Here is a 26,139-nt window from a genome sequence, read left to right on the forward strand (position 1 = left end):
AGTCCCGCCGGGAAGTCTTGATTCACAGCTCTTATTCGAGGAAACTGAAGAAAAATTTGCAATACTATCGAGTAAAGAATAAAAACTTCCCTATTTTTTATAAATGAAATTAAGTGATACAACATAAACGAGTGAATTGGAATAAGACAAAATAGTTGATTCATTGCATTGACATATTCAAACAGTTGTTATAAAATCATTTTAAATCACCGAATAAAAGTCAACAGATTTCACGCGCGTCTTGATTCTTTATTATTTACGCTTTATTATTTTAATTATTTATTGAAATTATTATTCGGTTTTTTTTTGTTGATCTGGGCAGCCGGCTACCCAGAAAAATATTAATTTATTGTTTGAAATATTAATATCAAGTGTTTTTTAGTATGTATTTAATATACCGATATATGTTATCTCTGTTATTAACTTTGTAATATCAACGGATTTGCGCAATAGTTGATTTTTATCATTCAATTTATAATCCTGAAAGACAATCAATAACATGGAAGAAGAAAACATTAGAAATGAAACTTTTCTCCGAAGCTAGACGGAAATTGATAGGTTGAATGAAGAGATAATTTAGTAAAACGGAGTAATCAGAAGTGAAACATTGAAAATATCTGATAACTGAAAGTAAAAAGAAACTCCAGCAATTGTCGCCTTTTACGACATGGAAGCAGAAACCCAGTGGATCTATTCTTGTGCATTTTTTTCCGCCGGATTCCACACGGCATCTAGGCTGGTACTGTCCGGAGACTAGGTACTATCAATCTCCTAGTGGACCCCAGCCCCTTCTTTTGAATGTCTTCATGATCCGGTATAAAAAACAACCAATGAGAAATCTTTTTATAGGTCCCAGAAAAATTGTTGTTAAATAAGGACTGTCCGAATAGATACATCTCACTAATAGCCGGATCCAATTAGTTTCGATTCACTAGTTCCGTTGTAATGGAAATATCGAGGGATTTTATTAAACTATACAACTCGTATTCGAAATGCACAATGAACGAACAAGTCTATTCAGTCTATTCATTTATGAGCCCCTATTGGTTGGCCAACCCCATTTTACGGCTGAAAGCATTCTTTTGTAAGGACCCTGTGTGCATACATATTTGAAAAGGTAGAAATACATACATGCAATCCGCTTTTCTGATTGGGCGTATCGTTCTGCTTGGCCTTATCCATTGTACTGTAGTTTATACGCTTCGGCACAGTAATTTATCCGGGTACCTTTTCCAGACTTTCACCGAAAAGTCTTACGAGGCCTGCGAATACCTTGCACAAGATACAAAGAAAATCAGACGCACGTCTTTCACCACTATTTTTGACCTTCAATATTGCTCTGCCACAAAATGCTGCCTGACACTTGCTGTATACCGTTTGCAGAAATCACACTTCTCCAAAAAAAACTTCTCCGTTTATTGTTCTCACAGATCAGATCTTAATTTTACTCCAACAATTTTCACACGCACAACCTCACCAAGCACGTCGGCACTTTTCCTGAAACGCAATTTAGGCGCGAAAGCAAAAATCAACAATCAACAAAGACCGTTCTGGACTTCCTGTTAGACAAACACACTTTTCAAATACAACCACCCTTTTTCAACATCTCTGAACGCCCTTTTGCAGACAGCTTACCCTCCACATTCGCCACACGACGCAATTCCGCTCTTTCGCAACTGAACCAAGACGCTGAAACCTGCTCGCTTCCTCTTACAACCCAAGCCTGCTCTACTGATAAATAGATCCTTAACTTCACGAAAAAAAGCCGACCCGACAACGATGAGTGATTAAACTGAACTAAACTCCGAACGGAGATAACACCGAAGCCAAAGGAAGTTAGATCCTTTATCAAACCCTATTTTCATCACTCTATCTCCCGCTCTCAGTGTATAATCACTAGACCAAGAGACAGAGAGAGAGAGAAAGAGCGCGGTTGTCGGTTTTGTAGCGCAAAATTATTTCCAAACTTCCGTATTCGCCACAACAGAGATCCAGGAATTTTCCACCCACACACGCGATGTACCGGTCGGTCAGAGGGTGGTGTTTTGTTGTTTTGTGGTTCTCTCGCTCCAGTTATCGATTTACGATTTTCCCGCGCTCCGGCTTATCACTGAAACTCTCAGCGTGCTCTTTCGAGCATTTGTTGTTTTTTTTTTGGACAAAAACCGCCCAAAAGGGTTCAAAAATGGGCTTCTGTTCGTATGTGTGTTTTTGTATGTGAGAACTACTCCAAACATGCAGCGAGTGTCGGATAATGGAAGAATGTTTGGGTTAAAAATGGTCACAATTTACAGACATAAACTATGAGACTTAAAGACATTATACAAATACAATTCAACAGTACTCAATTAGATAATTTTATATTTCTAAAAAATGTGCTGCAAATGAAACTGTAAGCAGATAAATTTCCACATTGATAACGATAAACACACATCAATAGTAACATACCATAACAAATCATTTCAACCATATAATTCTAAACCGACGTGGGAACTTTTCTCATCGTCGATTTATCGATGCTGTCTCGAATCATCCGCCCTGTAGTTCATATCAAGCTACACCCACGTGTTGTCTCTTCCGGTTTTCAGCATCTTCAGTTGAACACATGCGGAAGACATTTCTCCTACTGCCAGCAGCAACAATCCTTCGCAAGTAGTTGAGATTTTCGTGAAGGAACACACAGTTGGCTGAGCTTTGTCTTATTACTGTGAATCCGTCGGTAAAATATATAATTTAGCAGCTTATTTAAGAATATCAAACTCAATTCTTTGGTTTGAAACCTCATGATTACGAAAATAGTTGGAACCGCCAGGAGTCGAATCGAATCAGTTCGAAAAAAAGTTCACGTTATCGGGAATTTACCTTGTAATGAAAGTTTTTGTTATTTGGACATTGTTTAGCACAAAAAAAGTTTTGTGTGATGAGTAATGTCAAACTTAATCGTATGGATATTGTCCGGATGGACGTGATAAGCCGGACGGTCTCAAAATACAAGATGGCGACTTTCAATTAATCGATATTACTTGAATCAATTAAAATATCGGTACTTAACAGATGGGCAACAGATTAGATGAAAGGATGCTATATAAAACGTCAGTTATGAAAATACCTACTTTGTATTTTTTGTTTTGTTTCAATTATAGAGGTTTTAACATTAAGGTCATTCGTCTCTTCGGGCCAGAAAAACTTTCTGACCCTATGTGCGGGGTTGAGAATCGAACCCAGGCGAGCTGCGTGAAAGGCATCGACTTACCCATCACGCTACACCCATTCCCATATAGTAGTTGTTTTAAAGTAATATCGATCAACCTGAACTCGCCCTATTGGAATTTGGAACGGCTTAAATCATCGTTTTTTTTCAGTCACAAATCCGTTACAAAAATGTCTATACAGTAAGAGTTTTAGAAAAATATTAATGAACCGCAAGTAGCCATCTTGGAATTCGGAACGACTTTAATCATCGTTTTTCGTTAACTATTTTTCATACAACGTTTTCCGACATCTAATGATCAAATCCGAACCGTACTCATATTGAGAGGGTTGTCTAGGAATATTAACTATCCGGAGGACTTAGAACGGACCTTTGGTGAAATATAGCGGAATGCGCGCGTCGCGTTTTTGATCTGTTATTCAAAAACTAGACCGATTTTCGAAAAACTCTAATCACTTAAGTTTTCGCAATTAAATTTATCACAACTAAGTATTCTTACAAATTTGAAATTTTGCTTTGCCGAGCCGTAAGTGGTTTTTGAAATGTATACACGGTTACTGTTTCGTTCCACGGGGAAAAATAGTGTTTGTAGCAGAATTTCACAAAGAATATGAAAATGCAACTTAAAATTATAAAACTTTAGCCAAAATCACCGAAAGACTATAGCAGGATAAGCACATTCGAAAGGTCATAGACTGGAAACAATTTTCTCAAAGTTTCAATCCTTTAACTGCCATATTGACGGAGCTAGGGTGGCTCTACTGATTTTTATTTTATTTGATTTTTGAAGAAACTGCTTCTCCGAAAAATTTTAAAAAAATCAGGTATGTTTAAGGCATTGTGGGAAAGGTTTACAATTTTTTTCAAAATTTTTGAATATGTATTTCTTCCATTAAAAAATACTAGAAAATTTTGAAACATATTTTTTCCCTCTTTCAATTTTTGCACCACCCTGGATTTTTTAGTGATAAATAAAGAATTTTTGGACATGTTAAAGTGGTATGTTATCATATTTTTAAAAAATGTGGACGATCAAGATATTTGATTTTTTCTAAAAAATAAATAACAGTCGACCATGCGTCCCCATCAAATTCTGAGAGGAGGAAACGCATGGTGCTTTGTTCTAGTAGTTTATGCAACCCATGCGCAGGGCTTAGAAATAAAAGTAACGAAAAGGAGGAAATGAGTTTCAACCTTTGCATAATACATACACGATCATACTTCGGGTACAACCGAGAAAGTTGCAAAGCAAGAACTTACTGGTATGTGGTTCATAGTAATATATGAACGTCGCGAGTATCACACATATGAAATTCGGTTACGGAAGTCAAGAACTAGAGCGGGTGACTGTATATATTTCAATGATTCGATAGTGTTTCATGAAATGGTCAAATCCTTTTACACTGTGGGGTCTCGTACAACGTGATTTCCTTAACGATTTATTAATTTTTTAGTTTGACGTAAAGCCGCCATGACTAAGTTCAGTTTTTGCAATGACTGAGCGGAAATATATATTGGAGAAGCCAAGTGAAAGAAAAACTAACAGAAAAGATGAATTTTTTGGATGTAGACCATGTTCGATGTACGTTGCTACTATGTCTGTGAGTTTTAGTGTGGCTAAAGCAAGATCAGAGTGGCGAAATGGTAGCGCGTATGCACGGAATGCATAAGAACGCAGGTTCGAGTCCTGTCTCTGAGCGTATCTTTTTCCAAAAAATTCATCTTTTCTGTTAGTTTTTCTTTCACTTGGCTTCTCCAATATATATTTCCGGTCAGTCATTGTGATTTCCTTTTTGCCAGCTCTGTACAGTTCACTAAATACATAGCGAGTTGAAACAGCACTGAATTGAATTTTTCTTCTTTATATTGGTGTCAAACAGAAGTGGCCATTGATGAAGGAATCGATTTCTTAGATTTTTTCTCCATAAATACGTTTATTTCTTAAGACAATTTACATAAGTTTTTCTTCGCCGTAGCATAACTTTTACATAGAAATCTTATCCTAATATAATACCAATATAGTCACAACGATTTGAGTTTTATAAAGCATATTCCTCTTATTTTTTAAATATCATATTATTTAAACCAAACGATTAACAGCTTTAAATAATAAAATAAGCTGAAATTTTTATACATTTTGTTGTGGATTTCATAACCTCATTTCTAATTGAATTTTGCTATTGGATGAACTAATGGACGCAGTAGGAGTCAGAACTAAGACTCAAAAGGGTCAATTATTAAATTGAAACTTCAATTGTCTTTATGGTATGATAAAGAAGTTTCAATTAAGAAAGGTCACGAAAAAATTTCTTAGACTTATTGACTGTATATTTCATTTAAATAGGAAATGGGATAAAAAATGTTTTAAAAATACATTGCTATTTGAAAGCACACATTTTCTCTCTGATTATTTCCGTTTATTCTATAGATTTATCATCGTCACTTCTTTTATTGATAGTCGTTGGTAGCTGTTCTTATTTAAGCATTTCTGACAATATTTCCGCCGGTCTCACTATCCTGGATAAAAACCGAGCATAAGGAAATGTAGTGAATAATGCCGGCCACGTGTGAACAGCAACCAACAGTTCTATTGCCATAAGCGCATTCGCAGCAACGGCGCTGGATTCCCAAATATCCAGTTGAATTTGAAGTGTACTCGATATAGCACTTGTAAGCTTTTAAAAATGAGAATTATTACGGGTCCGAATAGCTTTTTTGTGATCTGTGTGTCTTAATTAAGTCATCTCGTGATAAAGCTTTAAATCCAAAATTACTTAGCAGAACATCCTTCTCAAAAGCTTCTATTATAGAGCTACTATATTTCGATACTTGTTGCTCTCGTTCCAATCCAAGGATTGATGATATTATTTTATTAGAACTTCCCGTTCGCAATTTGAACAAAAATACGACCAAATCTTTCTCATTGACACCAGCATATCACGAAGCTCAATTATATTTGGCCATGGTAAACCAGTGAGAACCTGGAAGCGTTCCTCTGAGAGTGAAAATCACTTACTGAGTTAATTGGTACATGAGACGTTATTGATAATATTATTCAAAGTCTTACTAACAAACAACCCTTTTCTGTGGAGCATGCGGAAATGCAAAGGATTCAACGATTTCTAGTAGCAACATGCATTGAACTAACAATCCTTCCCTTCCAAGTAGATCTGCATTTGGACGTGGCCGGCGTCGGTATTGATCAACATGAAGGGATCATTGCAGTTTGCACAATGTGAAACTACGTGCTATTCCCAAACCAGTTGTTTCAGGAAAACATTTTGCAAGCTCTATTGGTTCTTTTATCGGAAAAATGCGGCTTTCTCAGTCAACTGTTTTGGAGTTTTATCGGAAAAATGCGGCTTTCTCAGTCAAATGGATATAGGCAAACGATTTGTTTATAAAATTGCCCGACGTTTCGGCCGTTTTTGATGGCCTTTTTCAAGGGAAATTTGGTCTTATCGTTATTGTCAGTCTCGCTGATTTCCAACGGTGGGATGTCTGTTGTCTATTTACGGTAACATATATAAAATAAACTAAGTTCGTTGAAGAACTTTTCATCGGATAGCACTATTGCCACAGAGTTTGGCGTATGCAGTGAATCTAATCAAATACGGCCGAAACGTCGGGCAATTTTATAAACAAATCGTTTGCCTATATCCATTTGACTGAGCAAGCCGCATTTTTTCCGATAAAACTCCAAAACAGTCGATATATACAAATCTGTTGGTCCTGATCAATAACGGAGTAGTAACACACGGGCGGTCATCTAGGAGATTGTAATCCTTTAAATTTGATTCGAAATTTTTGAAAATCTTTGTAGTCATCTTTGAGAAACCGTAGTGCGTTACGAATAAAATTTTTGGATACCTTCCGGAATAGAAAACCAAATACAGGTAAAACTGAAATAAGTTTATTCGGTCATCGACTATTTGAAAAATTTTTTATTGTAGAGTCATTTGTTGAAATTCGTTTGTTTTATTATTTACTTATTTGAAGAGAAGAGTTTACATTATATAATAATTTTTTCAGTTTCGGAGGGGGTTTGTACCCCTAAAACACCCCCTGTATACGTGCCAGGCTTCTGGAACTAAAAATCAGATTTAAATAAAATTCAGAAACTGTGTGGGAATCGGTTGAGCCATGGGAATCGGTTGAGCCATCTCCGAGAAAGTTGAGTGAAATTATTTTTGACACACACGTTTGCTGATCTCGACGACTTGATTCAAATGGATTGCTCTCAAACATAGCTTTATCATGCTGCGCACAAAATTCCTTCTACAGGGTGTCCCACGAAAAATTTAGAATTTGAAACCGCAATAATAAAATATTTATGAAAACTGAAAATGAATTTATGAAATGTTACGCCAACCATCAATTGAAGATCTCAAGTACGAAATTTATGTTGCTAATGATCACGTATGGTATGAAACACTTGAATTGAATGTACTCAAAAATAAAGTGAATCGGATTGATTACTGCCAAGCCAGCCGTGGGGGTCATTTGAACCAAATTATTATTCATAAAAATTTCATGAATCAACCTTTCAAATAAATATAGAGTCATTGAAATCTATCAAACCGCTTTTTTATTATTGCGTTTTTAAATTCATAATTTTTCGTGGGACACCCTGTACTAGAATAGGAATAAAAGTCACTTACACAAAAACATCCATATCTCCGGTAAAAATGAACCGATTATAACAGCCTATGGCTTGTTGAATAGCTATTGCCTAGTGGAATCTAAGTTTCAAAACATGTTTTACTTACAAGATCAGTTGTGACAGATATTGTCAAAAAACTGGAAAATTTTACATGAAACTTCGTATAACTCGAAAATCCGATCTTAAAACCATTCAATAGCGTACAGGCTGACAAGGAGACCTTTCATTTGCGACTAGTTTGATCTGAATCAGATCTCGACCTGTTTGTTAAATGACACATACAGACACACAAGGACATTCATTCAGTTCGTTGAACTGAATTGATTGGTACATGAGACACGGCCTAAAGTTTGAGCGAATCTTATACCTATTTTTTATATCGTAAATTATAATGTTTTGTACCATGCAAGTAAAATTTAAAAAAAAATTAAAACGAAAATGTGTTCTACATTTGACGCAATACATTCACTTAGTGTTATTTACTGATTTTCTAGGTGCTGATTCTTTTTAACTTTTTTCTCTCTCATACATACTCTCCGATACTTAATATTCTCTGCAAAACTACTTAATTATTCTCTGCAAAACTGACGAAAAAATTTACATTCTGTCAATTTATTGATACAAAATTATTTACATTGTCGTCTCAAAAAGGTTTTGTTTTCCTTTTAAAGTAATCTAGTAATTTTTATGAAATTTGGATGAAGGTCTCTGTTGCAGTACCAAATGAAATGAATTCAGAAATCCCCTCACTCACAAGTGCGAAAGCCAATAGCACTATCACAAATGCGCAATGTAGGTAGATTATACTGTCGCAGCTTATCTGATTATCCGTTATCGCCAGGTCAGCTTAGATCACCAAGCTTTAAGGACGGTTATAATATATAGTGCATGTTGTAATAAACCTTGTTTATAATATTAGTTGAGCATTGTGAATTTATGAAATCGAAATTTCCTGAATCGGAACCTGCATGAGATTCCGATTGGTCGCAACAGTCTCAGATATTACTAATTTTACTTACAATGAAAAATTCAAATAAATTCTTTCAATACTTTTCGAAAAAAACACGAGTGGCCCAGGGCTGCCTATTCTCCCCTACGCCTACCATTTCGACTTCTAATGAAAACAAACTATTGACAGGTAAATCTGCCACTTCATCTGATGTCAGTTACGCTAGCGTGACAGGCAGTCAATTACTTACTGCTAATTCTTCAATGTCATTCACTTCTTCTAGTGAAGTGGATTTTGGCAAAATAATAGAAAATGATTTAAGGAGAAGAGTGAAGATTCGAATTCTTCCTCTGAACGATACTTTTTCGCCAAGTTTTCAGTTTTCGTTGTTTCGTGCATTTTCAACTTTTCTCTCTATTTGTTGACCATTAGTAGTGATGTGCAGAAACATCAAGTTATCGTCCAATTTGTTGACTTTCTTTTATTTTTTACATAGAGTGGTTTGGATTTTGTCATGAACATTCAACTACTCATCTACTTGTTAGAGTAACAAATATGATAAAAGCAAATAAATCTTCTGGGTTATCCACTGGAGTTGCTCTTCTAGACATAGAAAAAGCATTCGATAGTGTTTAGCACTAATGTTTAATGGCAAAAATGTCTGATTTCCAGTTTCCTATTTATTTGAACAAAATGATTCAAAATTATTTAATTGATTGTACTCTTCAGGTTAGCTATCAGAATTGTAAATCTGAATTGCTACCTGTACGAGCAGGTGTTCCGCAGGGTTCGAGTGTAGCTCCAATCTTGTATAATATTTTCACTTCTGATCTTCCAAATCTACCCATTGGTTGACAGAAATCGCTATTCTGTGACGACACAAGTAGAAATCTAAGAGTGATCTGCAGTCGCCTACAAAGAAGCTTAAATATTTTCGGCGATTATCTGTCAAAATGGAAAATTAAACGAAATGCAGCAAAAACGCAATTAATTATCAATTCCTCATAAGCCAAGAGCTTCTTTTCACAAACCAAACAATAATCACATTCTAAAATTGAATGGCTTGGAATTGACATGGTCTTATTAAGCAAAATACTTAGGTTTAACGTATGACAAAAAACTCACTTTGAAGGATCACATTGAAGGAATCTAGGCAGAGTGTAATAAATATATTAAATGTTTATTCTTATACACATAAACTTTAAGGTCTGTGCTAAGATAAAATTACTAATTTATAAACAAATTTTCAAACAAATTGCTTTATGCAGTACCAATTTGGTCAAGTTGTTGTTCCACCAGGAAGAAAACGCTTCAAAGGATTCAGAATAAAATTCTGAAAATGATTTTGAAGCGTCCTCCCTGGTTTAGTACAAATGAGTTACACAGACTCACAAATATAGAACCATTAGATGTAATGTCACATAATATTATAAGCGAATTTCGACCAAAATCGATTCGCTCTCTGTGTTAGTTAGTAAGTAAGAATGTGAGTTCCTTTTTCCCTTTACTCATTAAAAGTAGGTTTACAATTTTCCCTACCAAAACCAACAGAAGGAAATCTCCAACAAATGTATCTTCAACATTGCGAACCACATAATTCCTACAATTGTACTTTCAACACTCAGCGAGAAGCATACGACGTATTACCCGAAAAGAAAGCGAATCGTCTGGCCTTGGACGGTGTCCCAATGCAATCATGCAAATTGCCACCGTGACAACCAACGACTGTGCGTGGGCGTAATATTCTCCAAACAAAGTGACGCAATGCGTAGTTTGGAAGCTCTGCCTGCCGGCCCAGATAGATCTGGAGAAAAAAAACGAAAAAAAATTTCATCTGAAAGAATACGACATTAAAGAGATGGAACTGTGACGCTACTCCGGGAAGTTTCAACCGAGCTGAGATTTTAGAACTTAAGGTTTCTTTATACGCATAAGTTATCATCGTTATCTCTTCAAACGGAATAAGGAGGATGACAAAATAATCGATCCCATGAGATTCGGCCTATTACTTTCCTTTTGTCGCGACTTTGTGTGAGAAAAAAAAACCCTCACTTTCTCCCCAGCATCTAAAGATTTTCACGCTTTCGCTTCTCGTAACAGGCGTAAGGAAACCCAGAAAATGCGAGTCAGGCAGGCGAGGAGGACATAAACATTGCTGACGTAAACCCGATTTACAGTGGACTTGTCCCGATAAGGATCAATAAATATTCGCTAAGAAAATATTTAGATTCAATAACAAATAGCAAGTGAACTCGCGCTTCCTCCAGAACGAATTTTACCCTATATTAGCTAAAACTTATTCCCGTGCTCCACATTTCATCAAACAATGACTGTGCTTATAGATGAAAGCAAATTGAGGAAGAACTTTTGGTTATAAATATATATCTGTCACACCGCGTGGAGCAAAAGAGAAAAACCCCACCTAGAATGCTTTGTCGATACAACAGAAGTCGGAAATGTGCTCATGTGTGTATTTCACCAAGCTGGCCTGGCTGTGTTTGTGGCCGAGCATAATTATGATAGTAATCTTGAGGCTATGTTTTGGATGACACAAAGCGAAAAAAAAGTTCTCGACAATGCATCATTAGCAGTTTTGTTGACATGTCCAATTAAAAGTCTTTTTGTGTTTTTTTTTTGTTCTTGTTTGTAGACAATGTAGGTAAGATCAAAAACGTGGGTATTTTTCAGTTCCGTCAACTAAACTTTGTCAATATCTGTCACGTTCTGTTTCTAGTTTGTTGTGTGCAATAAAAATGCGACGAATGGTTTTGTTTTCGATTTATGGTCGTTCCAATACTTTGGTAAGGTAACAGCACCCACACACTCACATGCTCCATCTAAAGTATTCAATTAGTTTGATCTAGGGTATTGAACCTCTTTCTCAACTAGTTAGCCTCCAGGAGCCACCATCGGGTAAACATGTTTGAAAAAAAGAACATCACCCCGTCGTGCCACCCGATCTGTTGTAGATTGCAAATCAAAGTTGCTGACTTTTCACGTTTTATTGCGTCTTTTCATCCATGAGTTGTTATGACGGCTGGCTTGAACCGGCACCGAGGATTAGGAGACTCCAGCAGCGAGGGGATATTAATCTTTTTGTTTGCATTATGTTCGATTGAAAAAGCTCGAATGCGATTCTGAATCCAGTTCGTTCCAAAATTAGATCAGTGGAGACTCACACGCGACGATATAAAATGAACGATGTGGGGAAATCAGGTTGAAGGAGAAGAAAATAAACAGTAAATTTTGTATCGTGCGTTTCATGATGTCGGTGTATTGATCGAATATTAGAATGATTCTTAATCGTTTATGGATTTAGCTCGATAACCGAACCAGTGAGTTAATTTGTCTTCATGAAAGTCATAATTCATACAAAGAGGAAGCTCTGATTAGTTTAGTTATAATTAAATTTACAAGTGAAGACTGAACTTTATAATAATGATTTAAATCTGTGTCACCAGGCGCGTAAAATTAGATGTTTCAGCACTACAAAATATACCAGAATGAAAGGAACATGTGTTAAATCAACTGTAAAAATTTGCCATTCATGTCTTCTGCGTCACGAAAGACATAATCACTAGCGATCCGTGAATGAACACTGCATGGACACCAGCCGACATGGAAGTTGTAGTGGAGTTTTCAATAAGTAGCTATCGAATTTCTGTCAGTTTATTTAATGTAATGACATAAGTAATACTCCCGTGCTAACACGAACAAATACTAATAGTGTTTTTTTCTGATTTAAGGTAGTCCTCCAAAAGAATACTATTCCGATCCCAGAAAACCGGCATTGTGATCTTTCGTCTCATTGAGACACCCTTAGAGGCACTCGTGCCGTTTCGAAACACTCGTGCTGACTTCAGTCTATAGTCGGGTCATCATTCTGTTCTCTGCCGTATAACAATGGATTCAGCCAAACATGTAGTCGAAGTGCGCTTGCGTTCGTTTTTCTAGCCCTAAATAGGTATGAGCGGGATCCAGTGGCACGATACCTTTCTCATCTGCAGAATCTTGCTTAACAAAGGCATGCTCGCGCATTTTCTCTTTCCAGTCGTCTAGTACAAATTTATATATTATTATTATTGTCATTTATTTTACCCCGGTTTCATCCATTTTATGTGGTTTTGGCTCTTACAAGCTTTCGTTTCGATAAGATATGTCATCGTGCTAATTTTGAAATTTCAAATAGATTTTGCAAATAGGTGACTCTTCGATATGTTACAATAGGGATGTCAAAACTCTTGTAACGCTTTGATACACCTATAACATACAAAAGTGTAACGGATATAACGCCTCGTAAGGCTTATACCTTTTACAAATGTAACACATGTAACGATTTGTAACACCTAAAACTTACAAAAAAGATACGCATATAACGATTTATAACACCTACAACTTACAATAAAACACGTATAACAGATTTTTAAAGTAACACATGTAACGCTTCGTAACGTCTCTAACTTACAGAAAAGTAACGCGTGTAACACTTCGTAACGCTTGTAATTCACAAAAGAGTAACGCACGTAACTCCTACAACTACAACAAATAACGCATGTAACGCCTTATAACTTACAAAAAAGGTAACTGATGTAACACTTTGTAACACCTAGGACTCATAAAACAGTAACACATGTAACGCCTAAAACTTACAAAAAAGGAACGCATGTAACGATTTTTATTGCGTTTAACTCACAAAAAGTAACGCATGTTAAACTTTGTAACATCTATAATTTACAAAAAAGTAACGCATTTAACGCTTCGTAACGCCTACGACTCACAAAAAAGTAATGCATGTAACGCTTCGTAACGTCTAAAACTTACAAAAAAGGAACGCATGCAACGCTTTGTAACGCATTTAACTCACAAAAAGTAACCCATGTTAAACTTTGTAACACCTATAGCTCACAAAAAAGTAACACATGTAACACTGTGTAACATCTATAACTTACAAAAATGTAACGCATCTCACGCTTAGTACCGTCTACGACTCACAAAACTAGTAATGCATGTAACGCTTCGTAGCACCTATCACTTACAAAAAAGTAACTCATGCAACGCTTCGTAACGCCTATAACGCTTATAACTCACAACAAAGTAACTCATGTAACACTTCGTAACGCCTGCAATTCACAAAAGAATAACGCACGTAACTCCTACAACTCACACAAAATAACGCATGTAACGCATTATAACTTACAAAAAAGGTAACTGATACAACGCTTCGTAACGCCTATGACTCATAAAACAGTAACACATGTAACGCTTCGTAACTCCTAAAACTTACAAAAAAGGAACGCATGTAACGATTTGTATTGCGTTTAACTCATAAAAAGTAACGCATTGTTAACTTTGTAACAATTATGACTCACAAAAGAGTAACACATGTAACACTTCGTAACATCTATAACTTACAAAAAAGTAACGCATGTAACGCTTCGTAACGCCTACGACTCACAAAAAAGTAATGCATGTAACGCTTCTTAACGTCTAAAACTTACAAAAAAGGAACGCATGTAACGATTTGTATTGCGTTTAACTCATAAAAAGTAACGCATGTTAAACTTTGTAACAATTATGACTCACAAAAGAGTAACACATGTAACACTTCGTAACATCTATAACTTACAATAAAGTAACGCATGTAACGCTTCGTAACGCCTACGACTCACAAAAAAGTAACACATGTAACACTTTGTAACATCTATAACTTACAAAAAAGTAACGCATTTCACGCTTTGTAACGCCTACGACTCACAAAACTAGTAATGCATGTAACGCTTTGTAACGCCTATCACTTACAAAAAAGTAACGCATGTAACGCTTCGTAACGTCTATAACTTTCAAAAAAGTAACACATGTAACGCTTCATAATGCATGAAACGCTTCGTAACGTCTATACTTTATTTAAAAATAATGCAAGTAATGCTTCGTAACGCTTAAAACTTACAAAAAAGTAACACATGTAACGCTTCATAATGCATACAAGTTACAAAAATGTAACGCATGCAACGCTTCGTTACGCCTTTAATTTGCAAAAAAGTAACGCATGTAACACTTCTTAACGCCTATAACTTACTCAAAATGTAACGCATGTAACGCTTCGTAACGTCTACAACTTACAAAAATGTAACGCATGCAACGCTTCGTTACGCCTTTAACTTGCAAAAAAGTATCGCATGTAACACTTCGTAACACCTATAACTTCCTTAAAAATAACGCATCGTAACTCGTTTACCGCAAGAAACTAACCCTTATAACGGTTTTTAGCATTCATAATTTCTCCAAAAAAATTACTCAACTTTACTAAAAAATATTTCATCATTTTTATTCAGTTGGCTGTAGTAGAAAACTGACAAATTCTTCTAGAAAGTGTTGCATGAATGATTTTTACAAAATTAATCACGTTTTCGAATAAAAACCTGAAAAAAAAAAACCTAATCGGCTTTCCAATTTTTTTTTTGGTTTGGATGAAAATTACACTGAAAAAAATCAGTTTTGACAAGGAAAAGTTTTTTTTTTGCAAATAACTTTTTATCCATAGAAGTGCTCAGCTTGAATTTTGACTGCAGGTAGGAAACATAATCACCTATCTTGTAGCAAAATTTCGTATTAATAAAAAATGTTTTTTTTTTGCAAATCGACTTTAAATTTTCAAAATCGATTTTCAATGTAGAAGTCGATTGGAATTGTTTTCAATGTTTGACTAATTTTGTAAAAACCACGCATACAACACTTTTGTTGTAAGATTTGTCATTAGTAAAAAAAAGTTGACAGACAGTCTAGAAAAATTCGGAAAAAACAAAGTATGCAAAGTGTTTTATGTGACAAAGTCTTTATGAACAGAAAGTTCTTTTTTAATCTGAGAGGGTGATGTACGATTCAAAGGGTGAAATCGAGTTTATCTTATATGTCATTTATTTTGGTAATTTTTTTATATATAAAAAAAATCGAGTGAAATCGAGTTTAACTTATACGTCACTTATTTTGTTAATTTTTTTTATATAAAAAAAATTAAATATTTAAAGTCCATATACCTCACATGACACATCACTCAATAAATTGTGTGACTAAGAAAAACGTACTTGTCCACCTAGCAGTGAGATGATACCTGTTTCCATTAATTCGCATATATTTTTTAAGAATAATCTTCCGTGTTTTAGTTTTCCTGAAATCAGTTTAATGACCGTCTTTTCAAATGACAGTTTGAGATTTCAATCACGTTTCGACCCTGTAATTTCCGAAGTGCAAGTCGGATCGAAAACAGAAATTGTATAAAACCATAAAAATATTCCTTTTAATCTAAACTCGTGACAATATATTAAGCATTCCATGAGATGTCTAAGTGAGTTCCACCAGCATAACCCAAATTAACATGACAAATAAATTGGGACGGCTTTGAGCCTAACTTTGAAGATGTTTTGGTATCGTTATCTTCTAGGACGGTTTGAATTTCAAAAAATCATCGTCCTGTAATTCCATAATCGGAAGTCGGAATCGGATAAAACTCATCAATTTTGTATGGGACCATAAGTCTTTTAATTTTGAGTTTTTGTTTATGAAATTCATTTTGGCCTTCTTTTAGTAAACCATACTTTCGAAACCGGAATACGGAAACCGAAGTAGCCGAAGTCTGTTGAATTCATCTAAAAGATTGTGATCCTTTTCATTCAATTCGAAAATCAGTGTAGCCATCTTTTTGAAATCGTAGTGCGTTAGAAATAAAAAATTTTAGGGACCTTCCGGGAGAAGTATTCGAAAACCGAATACTGGTAAAATTGAAATAAGATTATTGGGTCATCGACTATCAAATGGTGCATACTAACTTTTTTAACTGAACTTTCACTTCTATTGATGCATTTGATGTGTTTCACATATATTCAAACTCGGCCAACCTACCCCAGCTCTGGGGATAGTTAACCAATTATTTCTTCATATTTAAGTGTTAATAACTATTTTCCTGATTTTATTCAGAAATGAAAATATTCACATAATCGCTCAAAAGATGCATGTTCATAACAGAGCAAACCGTTTATCTAAAAATTCAACCAAAAAGAGTACAGAAATTCCGAAAGTAAAACTCGGTCGCCCAACCCCGGTCTCTCCTAGCCTCCACTTTCTACCCACTGTTCGTCCGCTAACGCTGTTATCATCGTAGAAAAACAACAAACGTTCGTAGAGCAACATTGATCAAATGAAACTCATCCGATCCGCTTGCCACATAGTGAACCACTCATGCAAATTATTACACACCGGAACATGAGCAGTAGCAGCAAGCCATGCTCGGCTCAACTCACTACCACAACCAAACGACACCACAAAGCCCGAGCGCAGATTCTAATACCGAATAACACTCTAAATGACGCTTTTATATTCACCGATCCGAATTTTCACGGAGACGCAAAACAACGCACAGTGGGGAAAAAATGGTAAAAAACGCGTTTTCACTTAATAATTTTATTATTTAATATGTAAATATTTTCGAAATAGATTTTTCTTATGCAAAAATTAATCGTTGGATGATGATTAGAATAGCCGCAATTTACGTAGAATATCCGACATTTACTATCATGCCCGTTTTGCCCCGAATTCCTCTGTTTTCTTACCTTACTTCAAAAAACTGAACAAAATTAATTCGACTAATCAAAAGGTTTCCCGACATTTTCATAGGATCTATAAATGTATTACTGTTAATCAGAACGACCGCAAATAACTGTATTCTGTTTTACCCCAAATCTTTTTCGTCCATAAATTAACTGGAAAAAAAGTTCTGCTGATCGATGTTTGGGCCACTAATGTCAGTTTTATGTTAAGCATATAATACTATGTTCACACTGGCCGATAATAACATGTTTCAACGATAGTAGCATAAAGTTAAAACCGCACTGTTCACACTAAGAAAAATGGTTCTACCTATCTGCATTGCCAGGTCATTTTTCCAAAAATATGTAGTCTGCGCAAAAATCTATCTGTATCATATCGGTATCAATATTTCTTCTACATAAGTAGTAGAATTCTATTCAAGCTAAAGACAAAAATCGGTACTTATCTGTGTGATCCGTGAATTATCGGTATTTTGGGAAAACATATCTGTATTGTGATATAGAGGTTAAAAATCTGTTTAAATACCGAGAAATCGGTATACCTGGTAACGTTGATACCAGTTAGCAGTTTTGTTTTATTATGATTACATGGCTACTTTGATGGAAAATTGCTGTTGTTGAACAGTTTGTCAATTGACATAGTCGAAAAGTGAAGGAAAATGCTAGCAGGGTTGTACTTTACTAACAATTATATCATGTTATTTCGGGAAAACATGTTTTAATGTGATGTTTATGAATATGAAATAACGCAAAAGTAAAACATGTTATTTCGCTTAAAACATGAAATCGGAGTTATAACATGTTTTAACTCATAGTGTGAACATAGTATTAATTACCAGATAATTTCCATAATCCCATGAATCGCTGAACATCGTTTTATCAATAGTGGTCCATATTACGTAGAAAACTTCAGTGATCCAACCAGAGCTGCTAAATGTCACTATCAACTAGCAACTTTGGACAGCTTATGTCACTGGACTGCTGTCAACCAGGCTTTACCAATCATCACATATTGAGTGTCTGAGAACCGATCTGTCATAACTTAAATTCGTTTGATATTACACTCACCAAGACGCTCATTGATTGCCGATGCGATTGATATTATCTTCATTTCTCCTGTCACTACTTGATTACGATGTGACTAAATATTAATCAAGCAGCATAAACATTGAATTAAATTCATTTACACCAATAAACTCCGCAGTCCGATGACTTTTTGCAAAAAAAACAATGAACTTTATCCATTTATGTTTATGTTTGTACTCTCATGGATTTTTTTTACTTCAACAGGGAATCAGAGAGAAAACAAGAAAGTCGTCTGTCTTTGACTGAGTATACTTCTACTTGGTCATAGAACAATCGAGTATCTCATTTGACAGACACTTTGACCGTACCGATTACAGTTGACGATGATTTTAGTCAGTCTGTCAAGGTCATTTGACATGACTGACAATTTACAACTCTGGATCCAACATCACCTAACGGTTCAACATAAACCGCTAGAGTTCATGCTATTTGCAAAACACGTTTTCACCATAGTTCAGTGTCTTTACTGAAGTGCCGAAAGAAACTAAACTTAGAGACGGTTTTCAGGCCGCCAACAAATAGTAATTATTTGGAGGTACACACAGAAGCTATTTAGGGGTGAATCTAAAAGTTATTTTAACAGAGTTTGAAAAAAAAACACTGGGATAATCTGATGTACTAAATTTGAAGCTTGGAATAAAAAGAAAGGTGCGGGCAGCGGAGACGGTAGACAAAATTAAATAGAACAAATTTTGTGAATCATAACTCATGATGAAGTAGTTTTTCATTCCCGGAAATTATCAAGAAAACCTGATAATGTATGTGTACCATTTTCATCCATATCAAAAAACGGAAAATGTTACTCTTTTGATCGTCCTTTTTCTCGTTCCATCTGATAGTAATACTGATATAATCTGGAGAAATTCCATGGAATGCTTTTGCTTATGCAAAACAAGAAGTAATTACAACAGCAAACCAGCTTTGAATCATTTGACCGTAATTTTCTAACGTTCATTGCCTGATTGTTGCCACGTTGCTCTAGTCTTAACACAATCTTAACTTCAAAATCTTCAATAAAAAACTTCAAAATCTTCAAATCTGGGTCATTATTTCGACAGATATCGGTCTTCGAACAGTCCTTTGATGATGAACTCTCTCGATGATAAAAGTTTCCGCCAAGAAGCGAAACGAGCAGAAACAAAACATTTATGTACATCGCGATAGTACTCTGTGTAGATTTCGTTGTTGTTAGAAACCGACAGATCTGAGGAAATCCTACCCTAAAGCAAGCCGGAAAACAGTTATGATTGGACTGCCTGAGAATGACTGCCTGTGTGCTGTTCGCAACAAACGAGTAGTCAATATATCAAAACTATACGTTCATTTTTATCATTGCGTAAGCTTTGTGGGCGAATCACGAATTAAAAAGTATATACTGTTGTCAAGTGTATACTCAAAAAGTGATAAAGAACAAAAAGAGGAAGGAAAGCATATTTATTGACACAGTTGTGATTCCGATAACAGTTCCTCATCCATCAGGAAATTTTCTAGCATTGCAATTAGTTCTCGAATCGTTAAAATTTAACATATATGATAAAAGGTTCAATTAGAATTAGGTCTAATGGACAAGTAATCAAATTATTGAAGAACAAAAATTGGAAGCACCCTGAATATAGTCAGCTTCACGTCCATATCACTCGATGATAAAATGGTAAACGCTTAGCTGCCCAGAGCCAGTTTTACGCAAACCTACCGTTTCTACCGTTAGTAAACACCAATTCCCACCTCCTATATATGCAGTTCAAACAACTTGCTATTGCAAATATTGAAACTACCGCTTCCAATCGCCCGGAGCCGGGCCTCGGAATTGCTCTTAATTAGAGCCTTGCAGCGGAAAAAAAAACAACACAAATTTTTCGCGTATCACCTTCGGCAAATATCTACCTACCGGCGAATGATGCACGCCTCCAGTCCTCCTGGTTCTGGTACCGACCGGCTCAACCACAAAATGGTTCCCCACCGGGATCGAGAAAAGTACGGTAAACAAATGGTAATAATTTATATTGATGACCACCGACTTGATGGCGTTCTGAAATATGGTGCTGAATAGAGAGTAGCACAGTGCTCTGGTGCTAATTGATGAGATCTATATTTACCGGTGGTGGTCTACACCCGGGCAACCACGTTCCTGCGAAGCTACTTGGGCAGGCCAAAGAAGTGGTGACTTATTTGTGGAGAAGACATGTGGGTAGTGTCTATCGTAATTCGAAGGATTCATAATTCTAGGGAATGAAACAATGGACAGCAGCGATCACATCCATAACTGAAATTTTTATCATTTTTAACGTGAATACTTTGTGTGAGAGTGATACGCTTTTATCGGTCATGTCTCTGGTTTCACTAAGTGTAATAACTTTTCACTTGCTGCATGTTATAGATAATATGTTCAGTGATTTGTGATAAAACTTGTCGTAGTCTAAATCTAACTCAAAGTAAACAGTGCACCAAATATCACTCTTGCGGAACCGGGATTTCACTCAAAAAGTTTCTAATCAAAACGGCAGAGAAACATTATCGTCATCCAGCAGGAATAGACTGACGAGTGGATGATATTTACCAAATAGATTTGAAGTTTGAATGATCCGTGATCAAATATCCGGTAATAAAAAAAATCATCCACACCCACGAAAAGAAAATTATATCTTGCATTGTTTAACTGATCCTTCGTATTCGCAAAAAGGGCAATGGATGTTTATTTATTTATCCATTTATTTATGTAGGAGCAAGGGCAAAGTCCGCTGGAGCTGAGATTTTTTTGTCCTTCTCCACCGGGCATAAAACCTTCTCATCTTTTGTAACAACAGATTACGTTTGTCCAAATAATACAAAACCAAATCTTAAATTGCCCCTATTTAAGCTACAAAGCTAACTAACAACTGTGCATATCGACTAATTATCTTAATAAAACTAGCGGCAATAGATTCAGAGAAGACTATGTTTAATGGTGTTACGTGATAAATTAAAATCAAATTCATCAGCTCAAATATTGAATACGCTACACATACTGTAAAACATTTAATTGAATCCATAGTTAGTTCTAGCACGAGGGATTCTGGGAAAGGGATTAAACCGATGAATGTCAACACTTAGCTGTTATACGTTATCTGCACGATCAATTCGAGATTGGATTAAGTCCGCGAGAAAAACAGCTTTTAGTGTGTCTCAGCGTACAGAGAGCAAATCGAGGCGTATGAGCCTATGTCGATTTTCATAGCTTGAAAGATTCAATGAATCCCTCCAGGACAGGTGACGCAAAGCACCACGAATGAACTGGCACTGAACAGTTCAATGCGCAGCTTTTCATGTTGTTATTATATATAATTAATTTATCCTTTTTAGGACCAATGAATCGATTCCAAACAACTATTTGATATATTAATCCCACTGTTTTAAGCAAATAGATGAAAATCCTAAAACATTCCGTGTTATATTTTAGATGGCATTAGCTCCGCCCTTTTTGATGAAAGTGTGTAATGACCAGGGCTGGCAAAATCACGATCAAAAAATCATCAAATCACGATCACTACTGATCATGAATCACTTGTGATCTTTCCTTTAAAGATCACTACTGATCTGATCTTTTTACGATCAGTTGATCAGTCATCTCCAAATCACATCTAGGACGATCGGCAATGATCTTCCGTTACACAAAATCACTGCTGATTTTGAAACACAGCTGATCTAGATTTTTGTAAGATCAATCATGGGATGATTTGATCTGTTTTGAGCATTGTGACAAAAATCAAACGTGATCGTGATCAGACATGAATGCAAATTGATTTACTTTTTAAATCGTTGATGTTGTGTTTCATCTGGTGAGGGGTGCGAAAATTGATGACAATAGAAAATTATGCATCCAACAAAAGATTAGCGGTACGTAATAGGGCGTGTCAATGGGACTTCAAAATCAATAAATTTTGATGTTTCGAATGCGTGGAGGTGTTCAAATCGGAGAAAATATTATGTTTTGTCGCTTTTGGGAATCTAATGATGGGTGAAAGAGCGTGTCAATGGGGTTTGAAAATCAATAAGTTTTGATGTTTCGAATGCGTGGAGGTGTTCAAATCGGTGAAAATTTTCTGTTTTGTCGCTTTTGGGAATCTAATGATGGGTGAAAGAGCGTGTCAATGGGGCTTCAAAATCAATAAGTTTTGATGTTTCGAATGCGTGAAGGTGTTCAAATCGGAGAAAATATTCTGTTTTGTCGCTTTTGGGAATCTAATGATGGGTGAAAGAGCGTGTCAATGGGGTTTGAAAATCAATAAGTTTTGATGTTTCGAATGCGTGGAGGTGTTCAAATCGGTGAAAATTTTCTGTTTTGTCGCTTTTGGGAATCTAATCATGGGTGAAAGAGCGTGTCAATTAGGCTTCAAAATCAATAAGTTTTGATGTCAAAATCAAATCAAAATTAAATCAAAATCAAATCAAAATCAAATCAAAATCAAATCAAAATCAAATCAAAATCAAATCAAAATCAAATCAAAATCAAATCAAAATCAAATCAAAATCAAATCAAAATCAAATCAAAATCAAATCAAAATCAAATCAAAATCAAATCAAAATCAAATCAAAATCAAATCAAAATCAAATCAAAATCAAATCAAAATCAAATCAAAATCAAATCAAAATCAAATCAAAATCAAATCAAAATCAAATCAAAATCAAATCAAAATCAAATCAAAATCAAATCAAAATCAAATCAAAATCAAATCAAAATCAAATCAAAATCAAATCAAAATCAAATCAAAATCAAATCAAAATCAAATCAAAATCAAATCAAAATCAAATCAAAATCAAATCAAAATCAAATCAAAATCAAATCAAAATCAAATCAAAATCAAATCAAAATCAAATCAAAATCAAATCAAAATCAAATCAAAATCAAATCAAAATCAAATCAAAATCAAATCAAAATCAAATCAAAATCAAATCAAAATCAAATCAAAATCAAATCAAAATCAAATCAAAATCAAATCAAAATCAAATCAAAATCAAATCAAAATCAAATCAAAATCAAATCAAAATCAAATCAAAATCAAATCAAAATCAAATCAAAATCAAATCAAAATCAAATCAAAATCAAATCAAAATCAAATCAAAATCAAATCAAAATCAAATCAAAATCAAATCAAAATCAAATCAAAATCAAATCAAAATCAAATCAAAATCAAATCAAAATCAAATCAAAATCAAATCAAAATCAAATCAAAATCAAATCAAAATCAAATCAAAATCAAATCAAAATCAAATCAAAATCAAATCAAAATCAAATCAAAATCAAATCAAAATCAAATCAAAATCAAATCAAAATCAAATCAAAATCAAATCAAAATCAAATCAAAATCAAATCAAAATCAAATCAAAATCAAATCAAAATCAAATCAAAATCAAATCAAAATCAAATCAAAATCAAATCAAAATCAAATCAAAATCAAATCAAAATCAAATCAAAATCAAATCAAAATCAAATCAAAATCAAATCAAAATCAAATCAAAATCAAATCAAAATCAAATCAAAATCAAATCAAAATCAAATCAAAATCAAATCAAAATCAAATCAAAATCAAATCAAAATCAAATCAAAATCAAATCAAAATCAAATCAAAATCAAATCAAAATCAAATCAAAATCAAATCAAAATCAAATCAAAATCAAATCAAAATCAAATCAAAATCAAATCAAAATCAAATCAAAATCAAATCAAAATCAAATCAAAATCAAATCAAAATCAAATCAAAATCAAATCAAAATCAAATCAAAATCAAATCAAAATCAAATCAAAATCAAATCAAAATCAAATCAAAATCAAATCAAAATCAAATCAAAATCAAATCAAAATCAAATCAAAATCAAATCAAAATCAAATCAAAATCAAATCAAAATCAAATCAAAATCAAATCAAAATCAAATCAAAATCAAATCAAAATCAAATCAAAATCAAATCAAAATCAAATCAAAATCAAATCAAAATCAAATCAAAATCAAATCAAAATCAAATCAAAATCAAATCAAAATCAAATCAAAATCAAATCAAAATCAAATCAAAATCAAATCAAAATCAAATCAAAATCAAATCAAAATCAAATCAAAATCAAATCAAAATCAAATCAAAATCAAATCAAAATCAAATCAAAATCAAATCAAAATCAAATCAAAATCAAATCAAAATCAAATCAAAATCAAATCAAAATCAAATCAAAATCAAATCAAAATCAAATCAAAATCAAATCAAAATCAAATCAAAATCAAATCAAAATCAAATCAAAATCAAATCAAAATCAAATCAAAATCAAATCAAAATCAAATCAAAATCAAATCAAAATCAAATCAAAATCAAATCAAAATCAAATCAAAATCAAATCAAAATCAAATCAAAATCAAATCAAAATCAAATCAAAATCAAATCAAAATCAAATCAAAATCAAATCAAAATCAAATCAAAATCAAATCAAAATCAAATCAAAATCAAATCAAAATCAAATCAAAATCAAATCAAAATCAAATCAAAATCAAATCAAAATCAAATCAAAATCAAATCAAAATCAAATCAAAATCAAATCAAAATCAAATCAAAATCAAATCAAAATCAAATCAAAATCAAATCAAAATCAAATCAAAATCAAATCAAAATCAAATCAAAATCAAATCAAAATCAAATCAAAATCAAATCAAAATCAAATCAAAATCAAATCAAAATCAAATCAAAATCAAATCAAAATCAAATCAAAATCAAATCAAAATCAAATCAAAATCAAATCAAAATCAAATCAAAATCAAATCAAAATCAAATCAAAATCAAATCAAAATCAAATCAAAATCAAATCAAAATCAAATCAAAATCAAATCAAAATCAAATCAAAATCAAATCAAAATCAAATCAAAATCAAATCAAAATCAAATCAAAATCAAATCAAAATCAAATCAAAATCAAATCAAAATCAAATCAAAATCAAATCAAAATCAAATCAAAATCAAATCAAAATCAAATCAAAATCAAATCAAAATCAAATCAAAATCAAATCAAAATCAAATCAAAATCAAATCAAAATCAAATCAAAATCAAATCAAAATCAAATCAAAATCAAATCAAAATCAAATCAAAATCAAATCAAAATCAAATCAAAATCAAATCAAAATCAAATCAAAATCAAATCAAAATCAAATCAAAATCAAATCAAAATCAAATCAAAATCAAATCAAAATCAAATCAAAATCAAATCAAAATCAAATCAAAATCAAATCAAAATCAAATCAAAATCAAATCAAAATCAAATCAAAATCAAATCAAAATCAAATCAAAATCAAATCAAAATCAAATCAAAATCAAATCAAAATCAAATCAAAATCAAATCAAAATCAAATCAAAATCAAATCAAAATCAAATCAAAATCAAATCAAAATCAAATCAAAATCAAATCAAAATCAAATCAAAATCAAATCAAAATCAAATCAAAATCAAATCAAAATCAAATCAAAATCAAATCAAAATCAAATCAAAATCAAATCAAAATCAAATCAAAATCAAATCAAAATCAAATCAAAATCAAATCAAAATCAAATCAAAATCAAATCAAAATCAAATCAAAATCAAATCAAAATCAAATCAAAATCAAATCAAAATCAAATCAAA

General features: G+C 33.5%; 1 protein-coding gene across 5 annotated transcripts in view; it reads right to left on the reverse strand.

The window, feature by feature from the left end:
• LOC131432356 (uncharacterized protein ZK1073.1) overlaps positions 1-26,139 on the reverse strand; it is a 176,498-nt gene that overhangs the window by 111,051 nt on the left and 39,308 nt on the right. The window contains exons 1-2 of one of the 5 annotated variants that reach the window (XM_058598582.1): positions 1,636-1,812; positions 1,132-1,497 (exon numbers count right to left, since the gene is read on the reverse strand). The exons of 3 other annotated variants lie outside the window; for them this stretch is intronic. In XM_058598582.1, the coding sequence (XP_058454565.1) occupies positions 1,132-1,182 (51 nt within the window). In that variant the 5' untranslated portion in view covers positions 1,183-1,497; positions 1,636-1,812. Of the gene's footprint in view, positions 1-1,131; positions 1,813-26,139 lie in introns of those variants that run through there. One more of the 5 variants, XM_058598580.1, reaches the window with a different exon arrangement.

This window comes from Malaya genurostris, chromosome 2 (genome assembly GCF_030247185.1).
Source record: "Malaya genurostris strain Urasoe2022 chromosome 2, Malgen_1.1, whole genome shotgun sequence".
NCBI lineage: Eukaryota > Metazoa > Arthropoda > Insecta > Diptera > Culicidae > Malaya > Malaya genurostris.